Genomic DNA, 25,258 nt, shown 5'->3' on the forward strand with positions numbered 1-25,258 from the left:
GATCTATTGTTTAATTAAAAAAAAAAAAAACACCAAAAACTCAAACTTGCAAATTGCACTGTTATTCCCAAAAGGTACTTCCCCCCTGTAAGGGTGTTCGTCTGCTTCATCATTTCTGGGCACCATAAACTGGCAAGACCCTTTATATATTTTAAAAGCCACTGTTGGGTATAAACTTGTTACATTTAAACTGCAGCCTTTTTTTTCTTTTTTAAAGTTCCCACTATTTAAACAAAAGCCCCAGGAAGTGGTGGTGATTATTTATAATAATCCTTTCAACTCTTTGCCTGTTTTCAAATAACAGTCTTTTCTTTGGCTTTGGGGAAGGCAGACAACTCTATTTGAATATGAAAATTTCAACTTTAAACCTCTGAACTCTGCTAGGTCTGCAGAGGCGTTTTAATGTCAACCCCAGGAAATGTACACATGAAGCAGAATTTACAACTCATCACTGTCACAGTTAGATTAGAGTGTGAGTTAAAGAGTAATACATTAACCAGGGTTAGTGCATGGAGATTGTTGTTAGAGATCTACAAAAGCAATCAATGTCCTGCATGAACAATGAAAAATACAAGTATAGTTGAAGGTGTTCAGGGTCAAAAAATAAGCCCACACATACTAGTGCCCTGGAATTTATTAAAAAAATTTTTTTTGGTAGGCTGTTCTGCAGTTTGACTGAATTGTCATTTGCTTGTTTCGACTCAAAGGAAACATCTGGTTTCTCCCTGCAATGTAGACAAACTGCTCTTATTCTGAAGCTGTCATCCATGAAAGGCATGGTTTGGGCTCAATAGGTTTGCTTATGAAAGGCTTGGGGTCCATCGCTACAGAAATAAACAGCTCTCATAATTGGAAGTTTGTTCCCCGTTATAACTCTGATTGAGAGACGACTTGGGTGAAGTGGCGAAAGCTGAAAGGGATAGATTTATTAGAAGACTTTTAATGATTTAGGATGTGGCAGGCAGAGAATTTTCCGCTTAACTTTTGCAAAAATCCCTTACCTTTTGTAGAATTTCTGTGAATGCATTAAAAAATCTTAGAGCCTCGATTCTGGAGATGGGGTGTTACAGGAAAAGTTCAGAGTTCTGTGGCCTTGGTTCTTAGGACAGGGCCAGGTTTTCCTGCACGCTTTATAAAGAAGAGATTATTGGGAGTTTTTACTAGCCTTCTGGACCAGCTACATAATTTGTGGGACCCAGTGAAAAGTGAAAATGGTGCGGGGGGGGGGGGCTTGTTCAAAAATTATTAAGATCAGATGGTTAAATCTTGAGTTAAAAAAAAAAAAAAAACTGACAAAGAATTTTAAGACATTAACCGTAAAGCATCGTCCAAGCTGGGAGCCCTGTGTATTGGTCCTTTTTCTATCTTAGGAGTCTCTGGGGAAGATGAGACCAAAACAGAACAATGACAAAAAACCAAGGAGCGCTTGGGAAGTGTGCCTGCCGGAGGCGCGTTGGGAGGGCATTTTCTTCCCTGCCAGATCAACTGTAGGGAGGGTTCTTGCCCTTTTTTGAGATTGGTAATAATTGCTATCAATGTACTGTTTTTTCTTTCTCCTGTTACTTTGTTAGGACATAGGAGCCTTTCTGTCAGTTTGCTTCTGTGTATCTTGTTCTTCCCCTTTTTTGCAACAATGTAGAAGACTCAGAACAGTGGTTGATGTGAGGTTAGAAATCATGTGTTTGAGCCCTTTCTACACCCTTACCAATTTTTTCATTCTGGGATTCAGTTCTAACCACTGAATGCCCAGTGATTCCTCACTTCTAACTTTGGTCTCTCTTTTCTCTTCCTCTTTCTCTCTACCAACTTGAGAGCTCCTTAGAGAGGGACGTTTTAGTCAAATACTGACAGCCAAGCCTAGGGCCTGGCTGGTGGAAAACTCCCAGTAAGTATGGGAATGTAAATAACAGTATCTGCTTTTTTAAATCTCTTTTCTTCTTGGTGCTTTTTCTCCTTTTCATTCTGGTTTTGTATTTTCTCTCATTACATGCACACACACACACACGCGCACATATACCATGCCTAGCATGAAGGCCCAAACCATATAGATATTTAATTTAACTTTTTTTTTTTTTTTGAGACGGAGTCTCGCACTGTCGCCCGGAGTACAGTGGCACTGGAGTACAGTGGCACGATCTTGGCTCACTGCAACCTCCTCCACCTTCCAGGTTCAAGCAGTTCTCCTGCCTCAGCCTCACAAGTAGCTGGGATTACAGGCGCCTGTCACCATGCCCGGCTAATTTTTTGTATTTTTAGTAGAGACCTGGTTTCATTAAGTTAGCCAGCTGGTCTCGAATGCCTGACCTCATGATCCACCTGCCTCGGCCTCCCAAAGTGCTGGGATTACAGGCGTGAGCCACCGTGCCCAGCCTAATTAACTTTTTTGAAAAATAGAGACAGGGTTTTGCCATGCTGCGCAGGCTGGTCTCAAACTCCTGGGCTCAAGCAATCCACCCACCTCGGCCTCCCAAAGTGCTAGGATTGGGAGCTACTGTGCCCAGCCGAACTACATATTTTTGATCACCAAAAGAAAAGGCAACATGGGGCAAGAAGTCCAAATTGACAGCACTCTGCAGTGGCTCAACAGAAGGGGAGAGTCTGGAAATCTGTGTGTGTTCAAGCTGGAGATCCGAGCTCATCCCCCCAAAACACCGAAATGCTAATGACTGACCGTGGCTAAAAAACCCAAGTGACCTCACGATAGTGCAGCTCCAGCTTCCTCCCTTAGAGGAGGAGCAAGAGCCCTGTTGGCTGACGGACAGTCGGGTACAGTAGGTGTGTTTGTGTGAAGGATTGGCCTGCTGGGGTTACTCAGAAACTGCTCTGCAAACACAGAGGATTAAAGGGGTTTTTGTTGAGGCAGAACAGATGGACAGAGAGAGGAGGCAGAGTTCAAATGAATGGATCATAAATCAGGACTCACTTGCAGAAGGGAAAAATCTGGGTCTGTTCACTAAAAAATTTGAGCTAATTTTAATTATCATTTTTTCTTATTAGGAAAGCAATCTTATGCTTAATGGTAAAACAATTCATGTGAAAAATTTGGAAAATAAATGTGCCAGAGAAAGCCCTGCTGATTCTTTCAGGAGAATCTCCCTGAGTTTGTCCTCTGTCCTGCTAACATACACACATGTACATAGGTGATTATTATTTAATAAGAATGAACACATATGCTCTTCTTTGAGTTAGATTTTTAGAGGGAACCTGAGCTTGAAGATCTGAACCCAGGTGTGATCATTTGGGCCAGGCCAGCAACATCAATTTTAGTAATAAAACCAAAGACAATGTGTAAATTTATGTTTGGGAAAGTTGGGACAAGCTCAAGTGAAGGAAAAGTTCATTGGTGCTGAGGGCCACGTTAAATTTACGGTCTTACTTCACGTAATACCTTCCTGAGCTCCCAGAAAAATGATGCGTCTGTGTCTATTTTTCCTTTTGCCCCCTAGTGGAGCAAGAAGATTGGTTCAGGCCATGAAATTGTTCTACCAATGAGACCCTCTCTTCACCCATTTCTCTCTTTCTTCCTCTCTCTTTTTTCTTTTTTTTTTTTTTTGAGACGGAGTTTCGCTCTTGTTGCCCAGGTTGGAGTGCAGTGGTGCAAACTGGGCTCACTGCAACCTCCATGTCCCGGGTTCAAGCAATACTCCTGCCTCAGCCCTCCCGAGTAGCTGGGATTATAGGCGTGCGCTACCACATCCAGCTAATTTTGTATTTAGTAGAGATGGAGTTTCTCCATGTTGGTCAGGCTGGTCTCAAACTCCTGACCTCTGGTGATCCACCCGCCTCGGCCTCCCAAAGTGTTGGGATTACAGGCGTGAGCCACTGTGCCCAGCCCTCTCTTTTTTTCTTTTTTTTGAGGCAGGGTCTTGTTCTTTTACCCAGACTGCAGTGCAGTGGCACAATCTCAGCTCACAGCAGCCTTGGTTGCCTGGGCTCAAGCATTCCTCCTACCTCAGTCTCCTGAGTAGCTGGGACTACAGGCGCACATCACCACACCTGGCTAATTTTTTGTGTTTGCTGTAGAGATAGGGTCTTGCCATGTTGCCCAGGCTGGTCTTGAACTAATAGGCTCAAGCGATCCACCTGTCTCAGCCTCCCAAAGTGCTGAGATTATAGGTGTGAGTCACTGCGTCTGGCCCATTTCTAATCATCTAATTGGATGTTTTCCAGTCTCTCTGTAAATATATTAACCAAAGCCCAAGACATAATGAAACGAGGCCAGTGGGTCTCTCTCTAGCAGGCGAGGGCTCCGGTCATTGGATTGAGTTTAGCATCACATTTTATGAAAATGAGGTACCATTAGATGCTACATGCTCACTTAGGGTGAAATACTCACACTAGGAGAGTCCAGAAGTCTTACCAGCAATCAAGGGTTGGTCCAGCTCGCCATCGTTAGTTGAGTGCTTTCTAGAAATCAGTAGTGTTGACTGGGCACGGTGGCTCATGCCTGTAATCCCAGCACTTTGGGAGGCTGAGGTGGGTGGATCACAAGGTCAGGACTTCGAGAACAGCCTGGCCAATATGGTGAAGCCCCGTCTCTACTAAAACTTACAAAAAGTAGCCAGACGTGGTGGTGGGCGCCTGTAGTCCCAGCTACTCGGGAGGCTGAAGGCAGAAGAATCGCTTGAACGTGGGAGGTGGAGGTTGCAGTGAGCCGAGATCACGCCACTGCACTCCAGCCTGGGCGACAGAGCGAGACTCCGTCTAAGAAAAAAAAAAAAAAGAAGTCAGTAGTATTTGTATCAGACCTTTTGATGCCAATTCTACTAATTGTTTAATGACAAGATTTAATGACATACAAAAATTAGTTGAAATCAAATCTTATAGAACCGATTAAAGAGAGTTGTTTCAATAGGAAAACATTGGAATCCTCTGAAAAATCTCCATGGAGGTGAAATCCTTAAAAAACAAATGATATTAAATTATGTTAAAATGTAAAATATGTGAGACACTAAAAATCTAGAGTTGTGCACTTAGATTATTTCATGTCTGTAAGCTCTTTTTTTTTTTTTAATTTTGAGATGGAGTTTTGTCTGGAATGCAAGGGTGAGATCTCGGCTCACTGCAACCTCCACCTCCGGGTTCAAGCGATTCTCCTGCCTCAGTAGCTGAGATTACACGTGCCTGCCACCATGCATGGCTAATTTTTGTATTTTTAGTAGAGACTGGATTTCACCATGTTGGCCAGGCTGGTCTTGAACTCCTGACCTCAGGCGATCCACCCACCTTGGCCTCCCAAAGTGCTGGGATTATAAGTCACCCTGGTGCCCAGGCTATAATTACTTTTTACCTCTCTCTTAGCTGAACATTTGTAAGTTACATGGGCTTGTTACAAGATACCAGTATCATAAAGATTTTGGGGTGTTGCTCCCTGTATGTGAATTTAACCTGTCACCAGAATAAATTCTCTCTTCCTCTCTGGACTCACTCACAGCATGTGGGGCCGCCTGGCCCCAACTGGCCCCTTCCACTTTCATCTCTTGCTGTTCCCTGCTTTCCTGATGCTTCGTGTCTTGCTGAAAGAGTTCTAGCCTTTGGCTGTGTGCGTGCTGTTAGCTATTCACCTGTCCCACTTTCTCACATCTCAGGGTGCCTTTCGTCTGCTACTGGAAGCACAGTGTCCTTCGTCTAATTCTGGCCTCAACTCCCCCACAGAGAATCTGTTGACAGCCATCCCTCTGATCCTCCAACCCCCTTCATCCATTATTTGTTTATTGTCTCCTCCCCTCCACTGGAATTGGGTCTCATGTATCCCCAGCCCTTAGAACCCCTGGCATATAGCAGATGTTCAGTAAATGCTGCCTGGGTGTTGAGTGAATAATCAAGTGCCTTCTGTGTACTGGACGCTGCTCTAGGTACTTCTTAGGAGGTGAAATTTCCCTCCTTCCCGCTCTCTCAGTACACGGGGTGCACTGCCAGCGTTTCGCAGGCTGTTTTGCACTAACAGCATCTGTCTGGCTGTCTTGCTTGCCAGATTTTTGGTTGACAACCAAAGGCTGTGGGCCCAGTTCAGCTCTGCATTTGGTTTTGTATGGCCCGAGAGCTGAGGATGTTTTTTTTAATGTTTTAAAACGTAAAATATACATGTACAAAAGACTATGAGCCTTTTTAGGGGGATCAGTAGTTGGGAGGGTGGAAGACATGGCTCTTGGCCACAGGACCTAAACTATTGACTCTCTGGTTCTTTGCAGAATAATTGTGTCAGCTCCTCTCCTAGGCTAGGAGCTCTTTGAGAATATGGGGACTGCCTTCATCCTTGGTTCCCCAGGACACGGCCCTCAGTCGTGTTTGTTTGTTTGTTTGTTTATTTATTTATTTATTTATTTATTTTTTTGAGACAGGGTCTCACTGTTGCCCCGGCTGGAGTGACATGATCACAGCTCACTGCAGCCTCTATTTCCGGGGCACAAGTGATCCTCCCACACCTCAGCCTCCTGAATAGCTGGGACTACAGGCATGTACCACCACACCCAGCTAATTTTTATATTTTTGGTAGAGACAGGGTTTTGACATGTGGCCAGGCTGGTTTTGAACTCCTGGGCTCAAGCCGTCTGCCTGCTTCGGCCTTCCAAAGTCCTGGGATTACCGATGTGAGCCACTGTGCCTGGCCCAGCCATGTTTTTTGGGTTGAACAGAACTCACTGCTTTTCTTCTGCACTCTGGAGTCAGACGCAGGTGTGAATCCCAGCACTGGCCTGTTCTAACTCTGAGACTTTGGGGGAAGGGGGGACATCCTGAGTCTCCTTTCCTCCTCTGAAAGCTGGGGATGGAACTACCTTCTTCTGAGGGCTATTGTGAAGATTAAGTGAAACATCAAAGTCTGTACAGTGCTGAGCACAGAATTAGCATTTAATGTTAGCTTTTACTGCTTAAACATCCAGCAAAATTGTATCGTCTGATCATAATCCTGTCAATCAAAGCATGTAGCAATTACCAATTAAAAAGTAAATCAGTCCTTTGGAATTAGTTAGCTTCTTTCTTTTTGGTGGCGTTGAAATTAAGACTTTTTTTCCCCCAGTACTTTGCATCGAAGTCACTGTTATGTGGTGTTGAAAATTAAGACTTTTTCCCCCCAGTACTTTCCATCTAAGTCACTCTTAAGGCAAATAAATGATCTTTCATGAAGGGCTCGAGCTATTCCAGTGCTCTGTGAAGTGGGCATTTATGTCTGCAGCGGCCTCTGCAGCGGTTGAGCCCTTTCCTGGAGAGGCCGGAGGTAATGGTGCTGGAGTCGGTGACAGCCACGGGTGGGAGCATGTCCTTCTGGGTGTGCTGTGTGTTTGCAGGCTGGGCACTGTGTAAAGACATGTTGAATTGAAATGAATTAAGATGGTGATGTATCTTGAACCTGTTGCGTTGCAGGCACAGTGAAGGTGAAGAGTTCTAACATCCAAGTTGGAGACCTTATCATCGTTGAAAAGGTGAGCAGGATCTGGAAGCTTGTGTGTGACTACCGCTTCGTGGGTCCTAACGTGTCATCTGTGTATCTGGTAGACGAAGTGAATGATGCATTTTGGGATTCTATCTAAAAACTTTGCCTCAGGAGAAAAATCTCCTGTGAGACACACATACACACACACACACACAAATATTTTTTCAAGGTTTATATGTGTTGGTTAGCCAGAAATCCTGCTTACAAACACAAGTACAAGTTTTGATTTCCTGTTCGATGTGCTTATTATTTTGGGATAAAAAAAATAAAATCTTTCCTAGAAGTCTGCTTACTATATAGACACTTAAAATATTTATAAAATTTACCTTTTGAGCCATTTTAGCTTGCATTTCCCAACTTAACCATTGTGCTTGTTTTTTTATTTTATGGGGAGCAGGGGTTAAGTGTAACCTGAGAACAGTAAAAAGACCAAAAATACATTTTAAAAAATAGCTGTGTCAGTGTGTTTGTTACTTTAGCAAACACTCATATCTTTTTCTAGTATGTATATTTGGAAGGTATTGGATTTTGAGGGGTGGCTCTGGAGAGCCTTGGAATAATATTTGATTAGAAAAGGGTTGTGTCTTAACTTGTTTCTGTAGAAATTGAGCTATGCTCTTTTAAAAGGATTAAATCCAAGAACTCAAAGCTGCTTTGAGGTAAAGTGAAACTCTTTTGGGTGGTAGCTCAGAAGAACCACACAAACCCCCTCTATGTTATCACATACTTTTCTGTTCATAATTAAGTGGGGGCTGCTGGCTGCCCCCGCTTCCCCCAGTGTTTTTGAGAATGGCTTTTGTTGCTGCTTACTACTTTCCTTCCTTATTAAAATCCACTAAAAGCCAAACATCAAGCTGGGAAGTTGGTAGAAGCAGAAAGCATGAGCGGAGGGTCTGTCTTGAGTCTCAGCAGACAGCCTGGAAGAGAGCCAGCTGGGGAGGCAGACTTTTGGGATTTGGGGAGGTAATGGTTGAATTCGCCAGAAAACTAGAAGCTCTCTTTCCAAGATAAGATTTTGATAGGGGATTAGTAAAGTAGCAGCAGTGTGCAAGATTTTTCAGATTCAAAATAAATCCCCAAATCTGTCTTTGACAAAGGCAGAAACTTAAAAGAGGCTGTGAGTTTCAGTCCCCCTCCCCACCCACAACCCAAGGAGGGGTTGGGGGTGGGGGCGGAAACCCTCCCTCCCCCCACCCAGCACATGGTCATTCACTCACAGTAACAGTCTTTCTTTTCATAACACAGAACCAGCGGGTCCCTGCCGACATGATCTTCCTGAGGACATCAGAAAAAAACGGTAAACATCTGAGATCAATTTGGAAAATAACCATTAACCTTTCAGTGGTAATTTGGTAAAATAATCATTTGAAAATGTCACAAAGTAGATTATCATTTTGGAGCCATGGAGGCAAATCAAAAGCATCTTTTTCAAGAGACCGTTCTTTTTAAACAGTGTTGTTGGTGTTTAAAAGTCAATAGATTTTGGTCGTTAACAAATACAGTTTGTGGAACACCGGCTGACTCACAGCTGGTCAAGTCACGTATACAGTGGCCTTGGGTTTCCTCTCCGGGCTGTGTTAAGCTCGGCCTCAGGAGTTGGGACGAGGAAGTGTCTCTAACATGTAGAAGTAAACAGAAATCCTCTCTTCTAAGCTGGTACCAGCAGATGTGTCATGAGTGGGGGCAGTATAGAAACTGGGGAGAAGGGGCTGTCTTTCCTGCCCTTTGTTCATGAGTCGGGGACCTTGTCCATAGCACTTATTGATTTATTTATGGTAGCCTGAGTTTGCGGGCTGGGAATCTCTGAAGTCTCCTACAAGGCCTTTAACTCCTTGCAGTTGTTCCCTAGGGTGGCAGCTGCCATTGCCTGCCCACCCTATCAGTCTACTAAAATTGCCTTAATTTTTTTTTTTTTTCTTGAGACCGGGTCTTGCTCTGTCGCCCAGGCTGGAATGCTGTGGTATGATCTCAGCTTACTGCAACCTCTGCCTCCTGGGTTCAAGCCATTCTCCTCCCTCAGCCTCCCGTGCACCACCATGCCCGGCTAATTTTTATATTTTTAGTAGGGACGGGGTTTCATCATGTTGGCCAGGCTGGTCTCGAACTCCTGACCTCAAGTGATCCATCGGCCTCCCAAAGTGCTGGAATTACAGGTGTGAGCCACCGCGACTGGCCAAAATGGCCTTGGTTTTAATTTTTGTTATTTAAGCTGTTCTGAGGAAATAAGGCTGTTTTTCTCTTATCTGGCATGATTGGAGGTTTCTGAACACGTGAAAAATTTACATTCGTATTCCTTTGAGGACGCTGCAACGTATTTCATTATTAATGGAATTAAAGTACAAGTAAAATTATATACTGATATGTAATCAGGACAGGAGGTAAAAGGCACTAGATTAAAACAGTCTTTGAAAAATTATGGCTTTGTCTTCAAATTTGTTCTTGTGTCCTATTTAGTGAAAACAGAGCATTATGGAGTTATCAGGGCCCCTGACATGCTCTTTTTTTCTTAAAAAAAAAAAACAAAAAAACCAAAACTATGTGTGTTCTACGTTAATAGTTCTCAAAGACTGAACTGCAGTGGCGTGAATGGGGTGTGTTCTGTATCTGATGGAGTGTACAGCTGACTACTTGCATGGATCTGTGTGTCAGACTGAAAGATACACCTCTGAAATGTGCCAGCCCGTAATGACCTCGTGCTTGCCTGGATCGATCGGTGCTGTTCTGAGCTCTGTGCACGAATCACCTCTTTGTCACAACATCTCTGCAGGGTCAGGACTGTCCCTATCTCCACTTTTACAGATGAGGAAACTGAGGCTCAGAGAGGATAGGCAACTACCAGGGCACAAAGCTAGTATGTGGCAAAGCCTGGACCTGCACTCATGTGGTTTGGGTCCTGAGAAGGTGCTGGCGATGCCTGGCCAGCTAGCTAGGAATGCTGGTCACCCTGTGCTGGTCCCCGTTCTATCTCTCCACTGAATCTCTACAGCAAGATTTCGAGGTTTACATTTCTCCACATTTTACAGACACTGCAGCTTAACAAGGCCAAGAAACTAGCCTGGGATCTCACTGAGAGAGAGTGGTGGAGTGAGGGTTTGAACTCTGAGCCTTCTGATCCCAGAGCTTATTTTGGAAGAAGTGGGAGTTAGGATATGTATTTTCCCTTGTGGTCGCTGGCCATTGGTTGGCTGTTTTTACAAGGACCAGAGCAGACGCTGCCCAGAGCTGCCGAGGGAAGGGTGCTTGAGGTGCAGGTGACAGCACCTGACTTCCTTCCCGCAGGGTCATGCTTCTTGCGGACGGATCAGCTGGATGGGGAGACGGACTGGAAGCTGCGGCTTCCCGTGGCCTGCACGCAGAGGCTCCCCACGGCCGCCGTGAGTAGCTTTCCCTGCAGAAGCCCATGCTGGCAACCTGTCTTAGCAGGGTTCTCAAACTCAATACCCTGGGGGCCAGGAATGGGACAGCAACTGTGAAGTGGGGCGGGTGGGGGAACGTGGGGTCCTGGAGAGCCCCTGGGATTAGTTGGCTTCCCTGATGTGGCCAGGCCAAAAGCAGACCCTGAGTGTAGGCAGTGAGCTCTCCTGTGGGAAGCTGAAAACCGTAAGGAGCCTTGCCCACGTGCTTCACCAAAATTTAAAGGGTAAGCCAGAGCATATCACTGCTCTGCTCAAAACCTACGAAGGTAGGCCAGGCTTGGCGGCATGCACCTGTAGTCCCAGCTCCTCAAGAGGCTGAGTCAGGAGGATTGCTTAAGCCCATGGGTTCGATGCTTTAGTGAACTGTCATTGTCCCTGGGAATAGCAACTGCACTCCAGCCTGGGCAGCATAGTGAGACCTGTGTCTAATAAAAGTAATAATCATAAAATTAAAAAAAAACCCTCCAAAGATTTCTCATCTTACTGAGAATCGGTTCTGCGGTGCTTGCTGTCATCTTCAGGTCCTTCCCATTTGTCTCTCTGCTGAGGCTGCGACCTCAGTGCCTGGCCTTCTCTCCTCTGCCTACCAGCCTGTCGGGTCTGTCATTCTGTCCCTGGATGTTTACTGTTGCCGTTTCCTCCACCGGGAGCCCTCTGATCTCTGGCGAGTCTGCCTGGCAGGTCATCTCCACGCTCCACTAAGCTTTTGCTCACGAGTCTCCTTATCGGAGAGGCTCTTTCTGCCCTCCTCTCCCTGCATCCCCACTTCGCTCACTTCCAGGCAGCGTCCCTGTGAGTGGGCTCTGCCTGTTGTATTCTCTGCCGTATCCCCAGTGTGCATGACGGGGTGCCGGCCCTGGCTGAGAGGATGGCCGCAGTAGTTGGTCAAGTGTAACTTAAGTGACCGGTGACTGGCGTGCCCCACCATGGTCTGGAAGGTTGAAGTGGAACACAGAAGCTTCCCCTGTACTCACATCACATGGATCGAAGCCACTCCTTACTGTGTACCCTGAGGGAGGAGGATAGGTCCACGTCTTGGTGGGACTGACATAACAAGAAATGTAGCCACCCTATGAATGATTTTTCATGGCTAATACAAAAAGTGAAATAGCACCATTATTACTGTTAATTTTAAACCAGGAATTTTATTTTATTATTTATTTATGAGACAGACTCTTAACTCTTGCCCAGGGTGGAGTACAGTGGCGTGATCTCGGCTCACTGCAACTTCCACCTCCTGGGTTCAAGCAATTTTCCTGCCTCAGCCTCCTGAGTAGCTGGGTTTACAGGCGCCCGCCACCACGCCCGGCTAATATTTGTATTTTTAGTAGAGGCAGGGTTTCGCGGTGTTGGCCAGGATGGTCTCAAACTCCTGGCCTCAGTTGATCCACCTGCCTCAGCCTCCCAAAGTGCTGTGGTTACTGGCATGAGCCACGGCGCCCGGCCTAAACCAGGAATGTTAGAACAGTGAGTTTCTAACTACTGGCTAGGAGCCCCTGGGGACTTGTAGCAGCCACCGTCATGCCTGTGAGGTGTAGCTAACCTGACGACAGAATTCTGATCCTCAAAACGATTTAAAAGATCTGTTCTAGAGACAGGTTAGGGGGGCATGGAAGGGAAGGTGCTGCAGATTCCGCAGCGTGGGATTGCATTACTTGGTGCGTGCTTTAGAAGCATGACGCAGTTTAATACACGCTCACTTTGCCTCTCGTTGGGTCCAGGCTTGGGCTGGATTTCAGAGAAAGATGAGATCCTGTCTTTGTTGTCAAGGAACTCTCGGCCTTAGTGTGATTATTGGGGGGTGGTCTCTGTGAGGAGCAGCATTTTAACACAATTTTAGATAATGAGATGTATATGAGCTGGGCGCAGTGGCTCACGCCTATAATCCCAGCATTTTGGAAGGCCGAGGCAGGCAGATCGCTTGAGACCATCCTGGGCAATGTGGTGAAACCCTGTCTCTACAAAAAATACAAAAAGTAGCCAGGCCTGGTAGCGCACACCTATCGTCCCAGCTACTCTGGATGCTGAGCTGGGAGGATGGCTTGAGCCTGGGAGGCGGAGGTTGCAGTGAGCCGAGATTGTGCCACTGTACTCCAGGCTGGGTGACAGAGTGAGACCCTGTCTCAAAAAAACAAAAAAAGATTTATATGAGATGATGACCTGATTAATACATGAGTATATTCTTGTTAAAAAATAGTTCAACTGTATGGAAAGCTGTGGAAGAAAAAGTGAGAAGTCCTGCTCACAGCCTTTACCTCAGATCTTACCTTCTTCCCAGAGGGAATCAAGGGTCATGTGAAGTCAATAGTGGTCTTTCCAGATGTTTCTCAATGCACTTACTTATAAATATACAAATGCAGACTTGTTTGTGGTATGTGGTTTCACATAAATGGCATAAGACTGTATTCGTTGTTCTGCAGTTTTTTTCACCCTCCACTTTTTTTTTTTTTTTTTGATGGAGTCTCGCTCTGTCACCCAGGCTGGAGTGCAGTAGCGCGATCTCGGTTCACTGCAAGCTCTGTATCCTGGGTTCACGCCATTCTCCTGCCTCAGCCTCCCGAGTAACTGGGACTATAGGTGCCCGCCACCCCACCTAGCTAATATTTTGTAGTTTTAGTAGAGACAGGGTTTCACCGTGTTAGCCAAGATGGCGTCAATCTCCTGACCTCGTGATCCACCCGCCTCAGCCTCCCAAAGTGCTTGGATTATAGGTGTGAGCCACCGCACCTGGCCTTTCTTTTTTTTTTTTGAGACAGAATCTTATTCTGTTGCCCAGGCTGGAGTGCAGTGGAACCATCTCAGCTCACTGCAACCTCTGCCTCCCGGATTCAAGTGATTATCCTGCCTCAGCCTCCGAGTAGCTGGGACTACAGTCTTGAGCCACCACGCCCGGCTAATTTCTGTGTTGATGGGGTTTCACCATGTTGGCCAGGCTGGTCTCAAACTCCTGACCTCAGGTGATCCACCTGCCTTAGCCTCCCACAGTGCTGGGATTACAGGCATGAGCCACCGCGCCTGGCCCTACTCCACGTTTAATGTGTCTCTGAGCCTTATGAATACACGGAGGCGGTATGCATATGGTGCCTCCTAGTTAGTTAGCAAGAGTGCAGGCTCTGCCTGAAGGGGTGGCTGGTAGCCTCTACCATCTCTTGACCCTTGTTGCCAAGTGGCGTTATTGGCCAAGTTTGCCTATCTGATTGTTTTCGAAAGAGCACCCAGAAATCCAGATTTTCATGTGAAATCACTCAAATTTTTAAATGTTGATAGTTCATTTCATTAAAAATTTAGAGACAGACCACACTTTGTTTATCCATTCATCCACTGATGCTTGTTTGACTTGCTTCCACTTCTTGGCTGTTGTGAATAATGCTGCTATATACATGGGTGGACAGATGATCACGTCATGTCCCTGCTTTCAGTTCTTTTGGGTGTATACCTGGAGGTGGAATTGCTGGATTATTTGGTAGTTTTCTGATTAATTTTTTTAGGAAGTGCTGTGCTGTTTCCATAGCTGTTGCAACATCTGTCGTTCCCAGCAACAGTGCACAGGGCTTCCAGATTCTCCACCTCTTCATCATACTTGTTTTTGTTTTTGTTTTGGTAGCAGCCATCCTTATGGGTGGGAGGTGTTCTTACTTGCTTTTTCAGCTCTTCCAAGAGGTTTATACAGAGTAGATGCCAGTAATCATTTGTTGAATGAGTATTTTCTTTCTTTTTTTTTTTTTTTGAGATGGAGTCTCGCTCTGTCATCCAGGCTAGAGTGCAGTGGCACGATTTCAGCTTACTGCGACCTCCGCCTCCTCGGTTCAAGTGATTCTCCTGCCTCAGCCTCCCGAGTAGCTGCAATTACAGGCACGCGCCACCACGCCCAGCCAATTTTTTTGTGTTTTTAGTAGAGACAAGATTTCAACATGTTGGCCATGCTGGTCTCGAACTCCTGGCCTCAAGTGATCCGCCCACTTCATCCTCCCAAAGTGCTGGGATTACAGGCATGAGCCACCACGCCTAGCTTGAATGAGTATTTTCAATGGTACAGACAAGTCTTGCAAGCCAGAATTTAGCAGAGGAGGATCTGCCACTTTGCAGGGTATTCATAGGTGTGTAGTGTCACCCCATCAAGTCTGGAAAGTGCTGGGTGAACATAGAGAAACAAGGGTCTTCACTGTACAGTCTCTCAGGGTGTCTGGAGATACTGTATGCAGCGACTCCTAAACTTACTTAACAGAGGACTTTGCTCTTGTTTCCACCTTCCCTGTAATTTTAAGGGCCTGTTTGCTGTGTGTGGGATATATAGTTGCTTTTAAAAAATAGTGGATGCCTCCTGAAGTCTTGAATTGTGAAGTGATTTTGTTTTGACTCTCGAATGTGACTTCTGTTGAACAGGACCTTCTTCAGATTCGATCATATGTGTACGCGGAAGAGCCAAATATTGACATTCACAACTTCGTGGGAACTTTTACCCGAGTAAGTGAGCTTACTTCACACAGGATCCTGTCACTGGGAGTGTGTAAGGGATGAAGACTGAGAAGTACTGATAGTTCTTTGTCAGGAAGTAGTTTAATGCCAGGTAGGGACGTAAAGAAGGCACCACCTTGAAAGCCAACATATTGTTTCTCAGTAAGGTCGACACACTGGAATTTTCTTCCGGCCTTGGAATGGCTTGAATGACCCGACAATTTAGAGCCAAGCTTTGCTGTAATTCACATGAACGCTGACGTCTGAAAGCAGTTTTTCTTTCTCTGTCCTTCAGATGGATCTATGTCCTCTGTTTTTGTTTTTGTTTTTGTTTTTGTTTTTGTTTTTTTTGAGATGGAGTCTCGCTCTGTCGCCCAGGCTGGAGTGCAGTGGTGTGATCTCGGCTCACTGCAAGCTGCGTGTCCCAGGTTCACGCCATTCTCCTGCCTCAGCCTCCTGAATAGCTAGGACTACAGGCACCTGCCACCATGCCTGGTTAGTTTTTTGTATTTTTAGTAGAGACAGGTTTTCACTGTTAGCCAGGATAGTCTCGATCTCCTGACCTCGTGATCTGCCCGCCTCGGCCTCCCAAAGCGCTGGGATTAGAGGCGTGAGCCACCGCGCCTGGCCTTTTTTTTTTTTTTTTTTGAGACAGTCTCCTTCTGTCACCCAGGCTGGAGTGCAGTGGCGTGATCTCGGCTCATTGGAACCTCTGCCTCCCGGGTTCAAGCGATTCTCCTGCCTCAGCCTCCTGAGTAGCTGGGATTACAGGCGTGCATCACCACGCCTGGCTAATTTTTTGTATTTTTAGTAGAGACAGGGTTTCACCATGTTGGCCAGGCTGGTCTCGAACTCCTGACCTCAGGTGATCCACCCACCTTGGCCTCTCAAAGTGTTGGGATTACAGGCGTGAGCCACCACACCCAACTTTCATCCTCTTTTATTCATACAAATCCTATCTGCCGTTTTCATAATTTTTAAGCCACTTCCAGACCTTTCAGAAGAGAAATTAAACTTGGATTTAATTTGTTTTAGGAGGCCTGGCATGGTGGCTCACACCTGTAATCCCAGCACTTCGGGAGACTGAGGTGGGTGGATCTCCTGAGGTCAGGAGAATTGCTTGAACCTGGGAGGTGGAGGTTGCAGTGGACCAAGATCGCGCCACTGTACTCCAGCCTGGGCGGCAGAGTGAGACTCTGTCTCAAAAAAAAAAAAAAATTATTTTAGGAATATGGGTCAACAGATTTCTAGAACCCACATTACATTGTCCACGTTCTCTTTCTATAAGCCACAAACAAAGTTGCCCTGCAAACGGCCTGATTGGTTTGCTTTTACGTTTTGATTCTTACCTCGTAAAACATTTTTCAGTGCTGAGAGGCCTGCGCTTCTTAAATCACAGGCCAACTTTTTCATGTATTTCTGTGGGAGATGAAAACCCCAAGGGCAGTGGTGGAAGAGCTCGGCCCTCCCCTCATGGTGGAGCCATCGGCTTCCAAACCGGGCCCCCAGTTTCCTCAGGGGCATCCTCTCTTTCTATCGTGAGCGGACCAGGCTAGAAGCTGCCTGTGGATTCCAGGGAAGCCGTGCGGGGTGAACGTGTGTCCGTTTGGTCTTTTCCAGGAAGACAGCGACCCCCCGATCAGCGAGAGCCTGAGCATAGAGAACACGCTGTGGGCTGGCACCGTGGTCGCATCAGGTAAGGCGTCATTTCGAGGAATGTGGTAGCAATTTGAAAAGGAAAGAAAATCCTTTCGTAATTAGAATAATCATCTGTCAGTTGGAAAAATGAGTGCTCGTTCAAATGGCATTTTCCACTTGTTCCGACACCTCCAGGGAATTAAACTGACATCTAATTGCAGCTCGGACACTTAGAGACGCCTGGGGGAGAAGCTGGCATGGCCTGTGGACCTTTTTGCAGCGTCCACGCTGGGAATAGCTGTAATTGCCTCTTCAGATTGACATTCTAATCTGTCCCAGAGCTGGAGGCAGCCTGGATGTTCTGGCTGGAGGTTGTGTTTGTAGGGTATGTTGCGCTGGGACTGCCGGCGCTGGGGCCCTAGGAAAGGGCGTGGGCCTGATTGAGCTGGAGCTTCTGTGTTTAAACACCAAGAGGAAGTAGATACTGGTGCCTTTCTTTTTCTTTTTCTCTTTTTTTGAGACAAAGTCTTACTCTGTCACCTAGGCTGGAGCACAGTGGCACAATCTTGGCTCACTGTAACCTCTGCCCCCCGGGTTCAAGCAATTCTTGTGTCTCAGTCTCCCAAGTAGCTGGAATTACAGGCCCGTACCAGCACGCTGGCTAATTTTTGTAGTTTTAGTAGAGATGGGATTTCACCATGTTGGCCAGGCTGGTCTCAAACTTCTGACCTCAAGTGATTCACCCACCTCAGCCTCCCTAAGTGCTGGGATTACAGATGTGAGCCACTGCGCCCGGCCCATTGGTGTCTTTCAGTGCTGGGATGATACTGATCCTGACTGCATGGGCTGAATATGACCCCTGATAGCAGTGGTTAACATCAGCGGCGTGCAGCCCATGTGTCAGGCCCTGTGCTGGGTGCTTATGTGTTTTACACACTGCACTTAACCCTCCTAAAGGCACCGTGAGGGTAGATACTATTATTCATATTATGCCCATTCTGCAGATGACGGAACTGAGGCTGAGTGAGGTTAAGTAACTTGCTTCGAGGTCACACAGCAGGTAAAAGGCAGAGTTGGAACTTGAACCCAGGCACTTTGCTCCAGAAACAGAACTTACTATGTAGCCATCATTTTCTTACATTTGGTGATATCATTAACTTAATAGTTTAATTAGTGTTATAATTCTACTGCTGGTGACTTTCTGTCTTTACTATTAGAGGAATCAATTTTTTCCATTCTTCAAACATAGTATTCTCCACTCCCTACCATCAAGCCATTTTCCTCTGCTGGTTGCTTCTCTCTTTCATTCATTCATTCATTCATTTTTTTTTTTTTTTTTCTTTTGAGACAGGGTCTCATTCTGTCACCCAGGCTGGAGTGCAGGGGTGCAATCATGGCTCGCTGCAGCCTCTAACTCCTGGGCTCAAGCAGTCCTCCTGCCTCAGCCTCCCATACAGCTGGGACTACAAGTGCATGCCACCATGCCGAGCTAATTTTTAAGTACTTTTTTAGAGATGGCGGTCTCACTGTTCCCCAGGCTGGTCTCAAACTCTCGGACTCAAGTGATCCTTCTGCTTCAGCCAAAATGCTGGGATCGTAGGTGTAAACCACCTTGCCTGTTCCTTCTTTGTCGCTCTTTAGTCCAGTAGACACTCGATTAGGATCCTGTGTGGCAAGGAGAGGGAATGAAGCAGCACAAACTATCCCCAGAGTACCATGTGTCACCATCCACATGTGCACTACTTAATACAAATAGGCAGAGATGCACTCTCCCTTGAGGTTTTTTTGCCACATTTTATTTCCACTGCCTGCCTTTGTTTTCATCATACTTTGGAACATCTCTCAGGCCCCCTGATGACTAAAGAGCGAGACATTCTGCACGGTCATGCCTGGGCCACGCCTGGGCGCAGCCACCCAGGCCACGTAGCATGCAGATGCTCACATCCCGCCCCTCTTCGCCACTTTCCACCCACGTCACCTGAACCAATTTTTTCCCACTTTCAAGTCATTTATTAACAAACAATTAATTACATTTTATTCTTTGATAATTTGACTGAAAAATAAGTATCTCATTCAGTTTGAATTTCCTAGATTACCTGGCAGGTGTTCATCTTTGCATCTGTCTGTTTTGTTTCTTTGTAAGTTACTAGTTGGCTTTAAAAAAAAAAAAAAAAAAAAGGACGGAGTCTCTCTGTCTCTGTCACCTAGGCTGGAGTGCAGTGGCACCCATCTTGGTTCACTGCAACCTCCGCCTCCCGGGTTCAAATGATTCTTCTGCCTCAGCCTCTCCAGTAGCTGGGATTACAGGTGTGTGCAACTACCCCCAGCTAATTTTTGTATTTTTAGTAAAGGTGGGATTTCACCATGTTGGCCAGGCTAGTCTCGAACTCCTGACCTCAGGTGATCTGCCCGCCTCGGCCTCCCAAAGTGCTGGGGTTACAGGCATGAGCCACCACGCCCAGCCTACTGTTTTAATTTTGATTTAATTGCAAATATAGTTGAATGTCTTTCTACCTGCAAGCTAATTCTTAATATTCTGGTCTATCTGCTTTCCTTTGTAGTTCTTTTTCTCATTACTTTGTTAGAATGCCTTATAGAGGAAAGAATCTCAAACTTACACTTGTTGTGGATTATAAATATTTTTTCAGTTTTTTGTTTGTCTTTTGTTTTTGTTTGTGATGGGCTTTATTTTCTTTTACCATATGGAAATTTTAAATTTTTATATTGCCTACATTTTTTCATTTCATTTCCTGTCCTGTCCTGTCCTTTCCTGTCCTGTCCTGTCCTTTCCTCCTCCTCCTTTCCCAGGCTGGAGTGTAGTGTCGTGATCTCAGCTCACTGCAACCTCCACCTTCCCGGGTTCAAGTGATTCTCCTGCCTCAGCCTCCCAAGTAGCTGGGATTACGGGGCCTGCCACCACGCCCAGCTAATTGTTTTTGTATTTTTAGTAGAGATGAGATTTCACCATGTTTCTCAGGCTGGTCTCAAACTCCTGACCTCATGATCCACCTGCCTCGGCCTCTTAAAGTGCTGAGATTACAGACATGTGCCTATGTTTTCATAGAAACAGGATTGCTGTTGGAAGGGCATATGCATTTTATGTTTTGATTCACCCAGCAAACTTGCCTCTTCTCCTGATAATCTTTTTTTTTTTTTTTTGTGACGGAGTCTCTCACTGTCGCCCAGGCTAGAGTGCAGTGGCGTGATCTTGGCTCACTGCAACCTCCACCTCCCGGTTACATGCCATTCTCCAGACTGCCTCCTGGCACCTGATAGTCTTAACTTATATGTGTACCTAGCCAGCAGTGTGTTTGTCTGACTTTTTAATTTTTGCCCATGTGATAGATATTGGACAAATGTTAACATATTGATTTGCCTTTAGAAAAATTATTTGTACAAACATCTTCCTTTATGTTTACTATTTATTTGTATTTTCTTAAATATATGTGTGAATGGCCAGTTTGTGTACTGTGTCCATTTTTTCTGCTTATGGGCTTTTAAAAAATAATTTGTAAGAATTGTTTATGTCATAAGAATATTAATCTTTTATTCGTTGACTTAATTGCAATGACTGTTTCACTTGATCTCATTAGTATTTTGGAACTAAAGTTTGCAGTTTTTATCTAGTCAGACCTATTGATCTTTTTTTCTTTTCAAGACAGGGTCTTGATCTGTCACCCGGGTTGTAGTGCAGTGACATGATCAGGGCTCACTGCAGCCTCGACCTCCTGGGTTCAAATGATTCTCCCACCTCAGCCTCCTGAATAGCTGGGACTGTAGGCACACCTCACCACACCTGGCTAACTTTTTGTGTGTTTTGTAGAGACGGAGTTTTGCCATGTTGCCCAGGCTGGGCTCTTTTGTTTATGGTTTCTGTTTTTTGTGCCATGCTAAGAAAATTTTCTCTGCTCTAAAATTATAAAAATATCCACTGACTTTTTTTGGAGTGTTTATATAGTCTTACATTAAAATACTTGGTTTAAGGAATAGAGTTAGGAGAACTAACTGGCAAGGGAATACTACCTTAGGTCAGACTCCAGGCTCCAGACCTTTAGGCCCAGTCTGCGTGTCTGGCCCTGTGTGAACAAGCAGCCTTACGGGGCATGAAAGTGTAAAATGAGGCTGGGCGCAGTAGCTCACACCTGTAATCCTAGCACTTTGGGAGACCAAGGCAGGAGGATTGCTTGAGTTCAGGAGTTTGAGACCAGCCTAGGCAACATGATGAAAACTCATCTCTACAAAAAATAAAACATGGCCGGGCACGATGGCTCATGCCTATAATCCCAGCACTTTGGGCGGCTGAGGCGCGCGGATCACAATGTCAGGAGATCGAGACCATCCTGGCTAACACAGTGAACCCCCTGTCCCTACTAAAAATACAAAAAATTAGCCAGCCTGGTGGCAGGCACCGTAGTCCCAGCTATGTGGGAGGCTGAGGCAGGAGAATGGTGTGAACCCGGGAGATGGAGCTTGCAGTGAGCCGAGGTCATGCTACTGCACTCCAGCCTGGGTGACAGAGTGAGACTCTGTCTCAAAAAACAATAAATTAAAAAAACAAAAGAAAACATTATCCAGGTGTCGTGTTGTGTGACTTTGGTCCTAGCTATATAGGAGGCTGAGGTGGGAGGATTGCTTGAGCTTGGAGGTCAAGGCTGCAGTGAGCTGTGATCACCAGTGTACTCCAGTTTGGGTGACAGAGCAAGACCCTATTTCTTCTTCTTCTTCTTCTTCTTATTATTTATTATTATTATTTTCTGAGATGGAGTCTTGCTTAGTCGCCCAGGCTGGAGTGCAGTGGCGTGATTTTGGCTCACTGCAAGCTCCGCCTCCCAGGTTCACGCCATTCTTCTGCCTCAGCCTCCGAAGTAGCTGGGACTACAGGCGCCCGCCACCAGGCCGGTTAATTTTTTTGTATTTTTAGTAGGGATGGGGTTTCACTGTGTTAGCCAGGGTGGTCTCGATCTCCTGACCTCGTGATCCGCCCGCCTTAGCCTCCCAAAGTTCTAGGATTACAGGTGTGAGCCAGCATGCCTGGCTAATTTTTTGTATTTTTAGTAAAGATGAGGTTTTACCATGTTGGTCAGGCTCGTCTTGAATGCAGTGACTCAGGCCTCCCAGCACTTTGGGAGGCCAATGTGGGTGAATCACCTGAGGTCAGGAGTTCAAGACCGGCCTGGCCAACATGGTAAAACCCCGTCTCTAGTAAAAATACAAAAAATTAGCTGGGTGTGGTGGCACGTGCCTGTAATCTCAGCTACTCAGGAGGCTGAGGTGGGAGAATCACTTAAACCCGGGAAGCAGAAGTTGCACCATTTTTTTCTGAGATGGAATCTTGCTCAGTCGCCCAGGTTGGAGTGCAATGGTGTGATTTTGGCTCACTGCAAGCTCCGCCTCCCAGGTTCATGCCATTCTCTGGCCTCAGCCTCCCGAGTAGCTGGGACTACAGGCGCGTCGTTGCACCCCAAGCCTGGGCCACAGGGAGGAAACTCTGTCTCAAAAAAAAAAAAAAAAAAAAAAAGATACAATGAAAAGCAACACACTTTAGAGTAGAGGATGTCTGTGTCAAATGCTTGTGTCTTTGGGTGGGATAGAGAGGTGTTAAAGGTGATGAGAACAAGATGAGGGTAACGTTGTCATGTCCTGTTTCATCTGGCGTAGGCGGGGCTGGAAATTCATGACTGCCTGTCACGTGCCTGTCTCCTTACTAGACAGCCACATGAATAGGATGTACTTCATTTTTTGTGGACAGTTCACCATTTCTTCTTTTCTAAACCTTTTGTGGAAGGATAGTACCTACACAGAAAATCCTAAACCTACTATTTGGTGGATTTTTTTTTTCTTTCCAACTTTTGTTTTAGGTTTGGGGGTACACGTGCAGGTTTGTCACATGGGCAAATTGCACGTTGCGGGGGTTTGGTGTACAGATGGTATTGTCACCCAGGCAGTTAGCATAGTACCCAGTAGGTAGTGTTCTCTGATCCTCACCCTCCTTCCACCCTGTGCTTGATGGATTTTAACACGGTTAACATTTGTGTGGCTAGCACCCAGATCAAGGAACAGGGTGTTACCACTTCCCAGCCCTGAAGAAGCTCCCCTCCACTCCCTTCTAGCTCCCCCACGCCCGCCCAAGGGTAACCACCACCTTGGCTACTGAAAATGTTAACATTTTAGTAATAAATGCATTTTCATATGCCTGTTTGTTTTTCCTTCTGGTGATTTTCTTCTTCCTTCCTCCTTTTCGTGTAGCAAGAGCACACCTGTTCTGTGCTGAGATCCATTGCCGGTCCCAGTGCTGTGGTAGTGCCTTAAGAGACAGATGCCTGTGCCCACAACGTGGGATTTATGGTTTATTGGAAGTTTAAGATGGAGGCCACGCGTGTGGCTCACGCCTGTAATCTCAGCACTTTGGGAGACTGAGGCGGGTGGATCACTTGAGGTCAGGAGTTCGAGACCAGCCTGACCAACATGGTGAAACCCCATCTCTACTAAAAATACAAAAATTAGCCAGGCGTGGTAGCGTGCACCTGTAGTCCCAGCTACTTGGGAGGCTGAGGCAGGAGAATTGCTTGAACCTGGGAAGTGGAGCTTGCAGTGAGCCGAAATTGCACCACTGCACTCCAGCCTAGGCGACACAGTGAGACTCTTCAAAAAAAAAAAAAAAAAAAAGAAAGAAATTTAGGATGGGCTATAGAAGAAATGGGAGAGAGTTTTTTGTATTTCCTCTGAAACCAGTAAAAAGGAAAATAGTTGAGCTGAAAATGCAGAGACTCCTGAGGTGGAAGGAGCAATGTTGGAAGGGCCCCTTGTCAGTCTTAATCTCAGAGATGAGCAGTACTAATTACGTCTTCATTATCAGTTACTTTTAATCGACGAACTGTTTTGCTGCCATTCTCTTGATTTGGTCTCATAACATTACACGAGGACATTTAATGGGATGAGGCACTGAGCCTCAGGCTAAGCAACTTGCTCAAGGTCACATGCCTTGGAGAGGTCATCTCCTGGGAGGAGGACAGTGGAAGGCAAACTGGCATCTTGAAGAGGAAAGATATTTCAGACAGTTCATGGGAGATGCCTTGTGGAGTTAAAGATCCCTTGTCTGAATTCCTCTCTGTGTGCTCGGTTATTTTGGAGGGTGAGTAGGGGAGAGAGAGCACAGTAGTGATCTGATGGCATTGCCTGCCCTGCCCCTTAGTGGGTGTATGATTTGGAGTCAGTATGAGCATCTGGGCATTGACTGCTTCCTTAATTGGCCTCAGTTTCCCCTGCATCTCACTGAGTAGACATCGAATTGCCCTCTGATTCTAATGTAAACATAAGCCATTGCCTTCTAGTTCTCAACACAAGAAACAGCCAGCAAGAGTCATCTTAATTATGTGAGATTTCACTTCTGTGTTCCCTATAGGATGTAACTCCTGCCTCTCGGTTACAGATTACAGATAACAGGTCTGCTGTTACCTGTTGGAAGTTTAAAAAAAAAGAAAAAAAAGCTTGCCAAGCAGTGCTGAGATCCAGCTGCATCAGCTGGCATCAGTTTGTAGAAGATGTGGTTGCCATGGTAGCCAATGCAGGCCTGCAAGGCTGAGGCAGCACAAGAGTGATGGATAAGGGAAGGGATGGAGGAGGATCAGGGGCTTGGCAGAGAAGGTGGCCTGAATGTTACAGAGCCCAGGTTGAGGAACAGCCACCTCTTAGAAGGTGAGAAGAACAGGGCTAGAGCACCAGTTCTTCTCAGGCTTTTAGTGGAGGGGGACCGGTTTGTTGGGTTTTCCCCCTATTGTGTAGAAGATTAATCTGTGGTCCTGCCTCTGTGCATGAGTAATATGCAGCCACACTATGTGCACCTTGCCACAACAGATTTTTTTTTTTTGAGACAGTCTCACTCTGTCACTCAGGCTAGAGTGCAGTGGTGCGAGCTCGGCTCACTGCTACCTCCACCTCCGGGGTTCAAGCTATTCTTCTGCGTTGGCCTCCCCAGTAGCTGGGATTACAGGCACCCATCACCACGCCTGCATAATTTTTATATTTTTAGTGGAGACGGGATTTCACCATGTTGGCCAGGCTGGTCTCGAACTCCTGACCTCAAGTGATCCACCTGCCTCAGCCTCCCAAAGTGCTGGGAATATAAGCGTGAGCTACCGCACCCGGCCCACAACAGTTTGATAGTGCCTCCATGGTCTATACCCCATTTGATGAGACGACTCCTCTGATCACTTGCCCGAATATTGCAGCAGTATTTAATTGCTATAAAAATTTCCAGCCGGGCGTGGTGGCTCACGCCTGTAATCTCAGCACTTTGGGAGGCCGAGGTGGGCGGATC

General features: G+C 46.0%; 1 protein-coding gene across 1 annotated transcript in view; it reads left to right on the forward strand.

Moving 5' to 3' along the window:
* Positions 1-25,258, forward strand: part of ATP9A (ATPase phospholipid transporting 9A (putative)) — a 169,251-nt gene that overhangs the window by 58,888 nt on the left and 85,105 nt on the right. The window contains exons 5-9 of the mRNA XM_073005782.1: positions 7,363-7,421; positions 8,678-8,729; positions 10,712-10,806; positions 15,232-15,312; positions 16,924-16,999. Of these exons, the coding sequence (XP_072861883.1) occupies positions 7,363-7,421; positions 8,678-8,729; positions 10,712-10,806; positions 15,232-15,312; positions 16,924-16,999 (363 nt within the window). The remainder of the gene's footprint in view (positions 1-7,362; positions 7,422-8,677; positions 8,730-10,711; positions 10,807-15,231; positions 15,313-16,923; positions 17,000-25,258) is intronic.

The sequence above is a fragment of the Chlorocebus sabaeus genome, chromosome 2 (genome assembly GCF_047675955.1).
Source record: "Chlorocebus sabaeus isolate Y175 chromosome 2, mChlSab1.0.hap1, whole genome shotgun sequence".
NCBI classification, from domain to species: domain Eukaryota; kingdom Metazoa; phylum Chordata; class Mammalia; order Primates; family Cercopithecidae; genus Chlorocebus; species Chlorocebus sabaeus.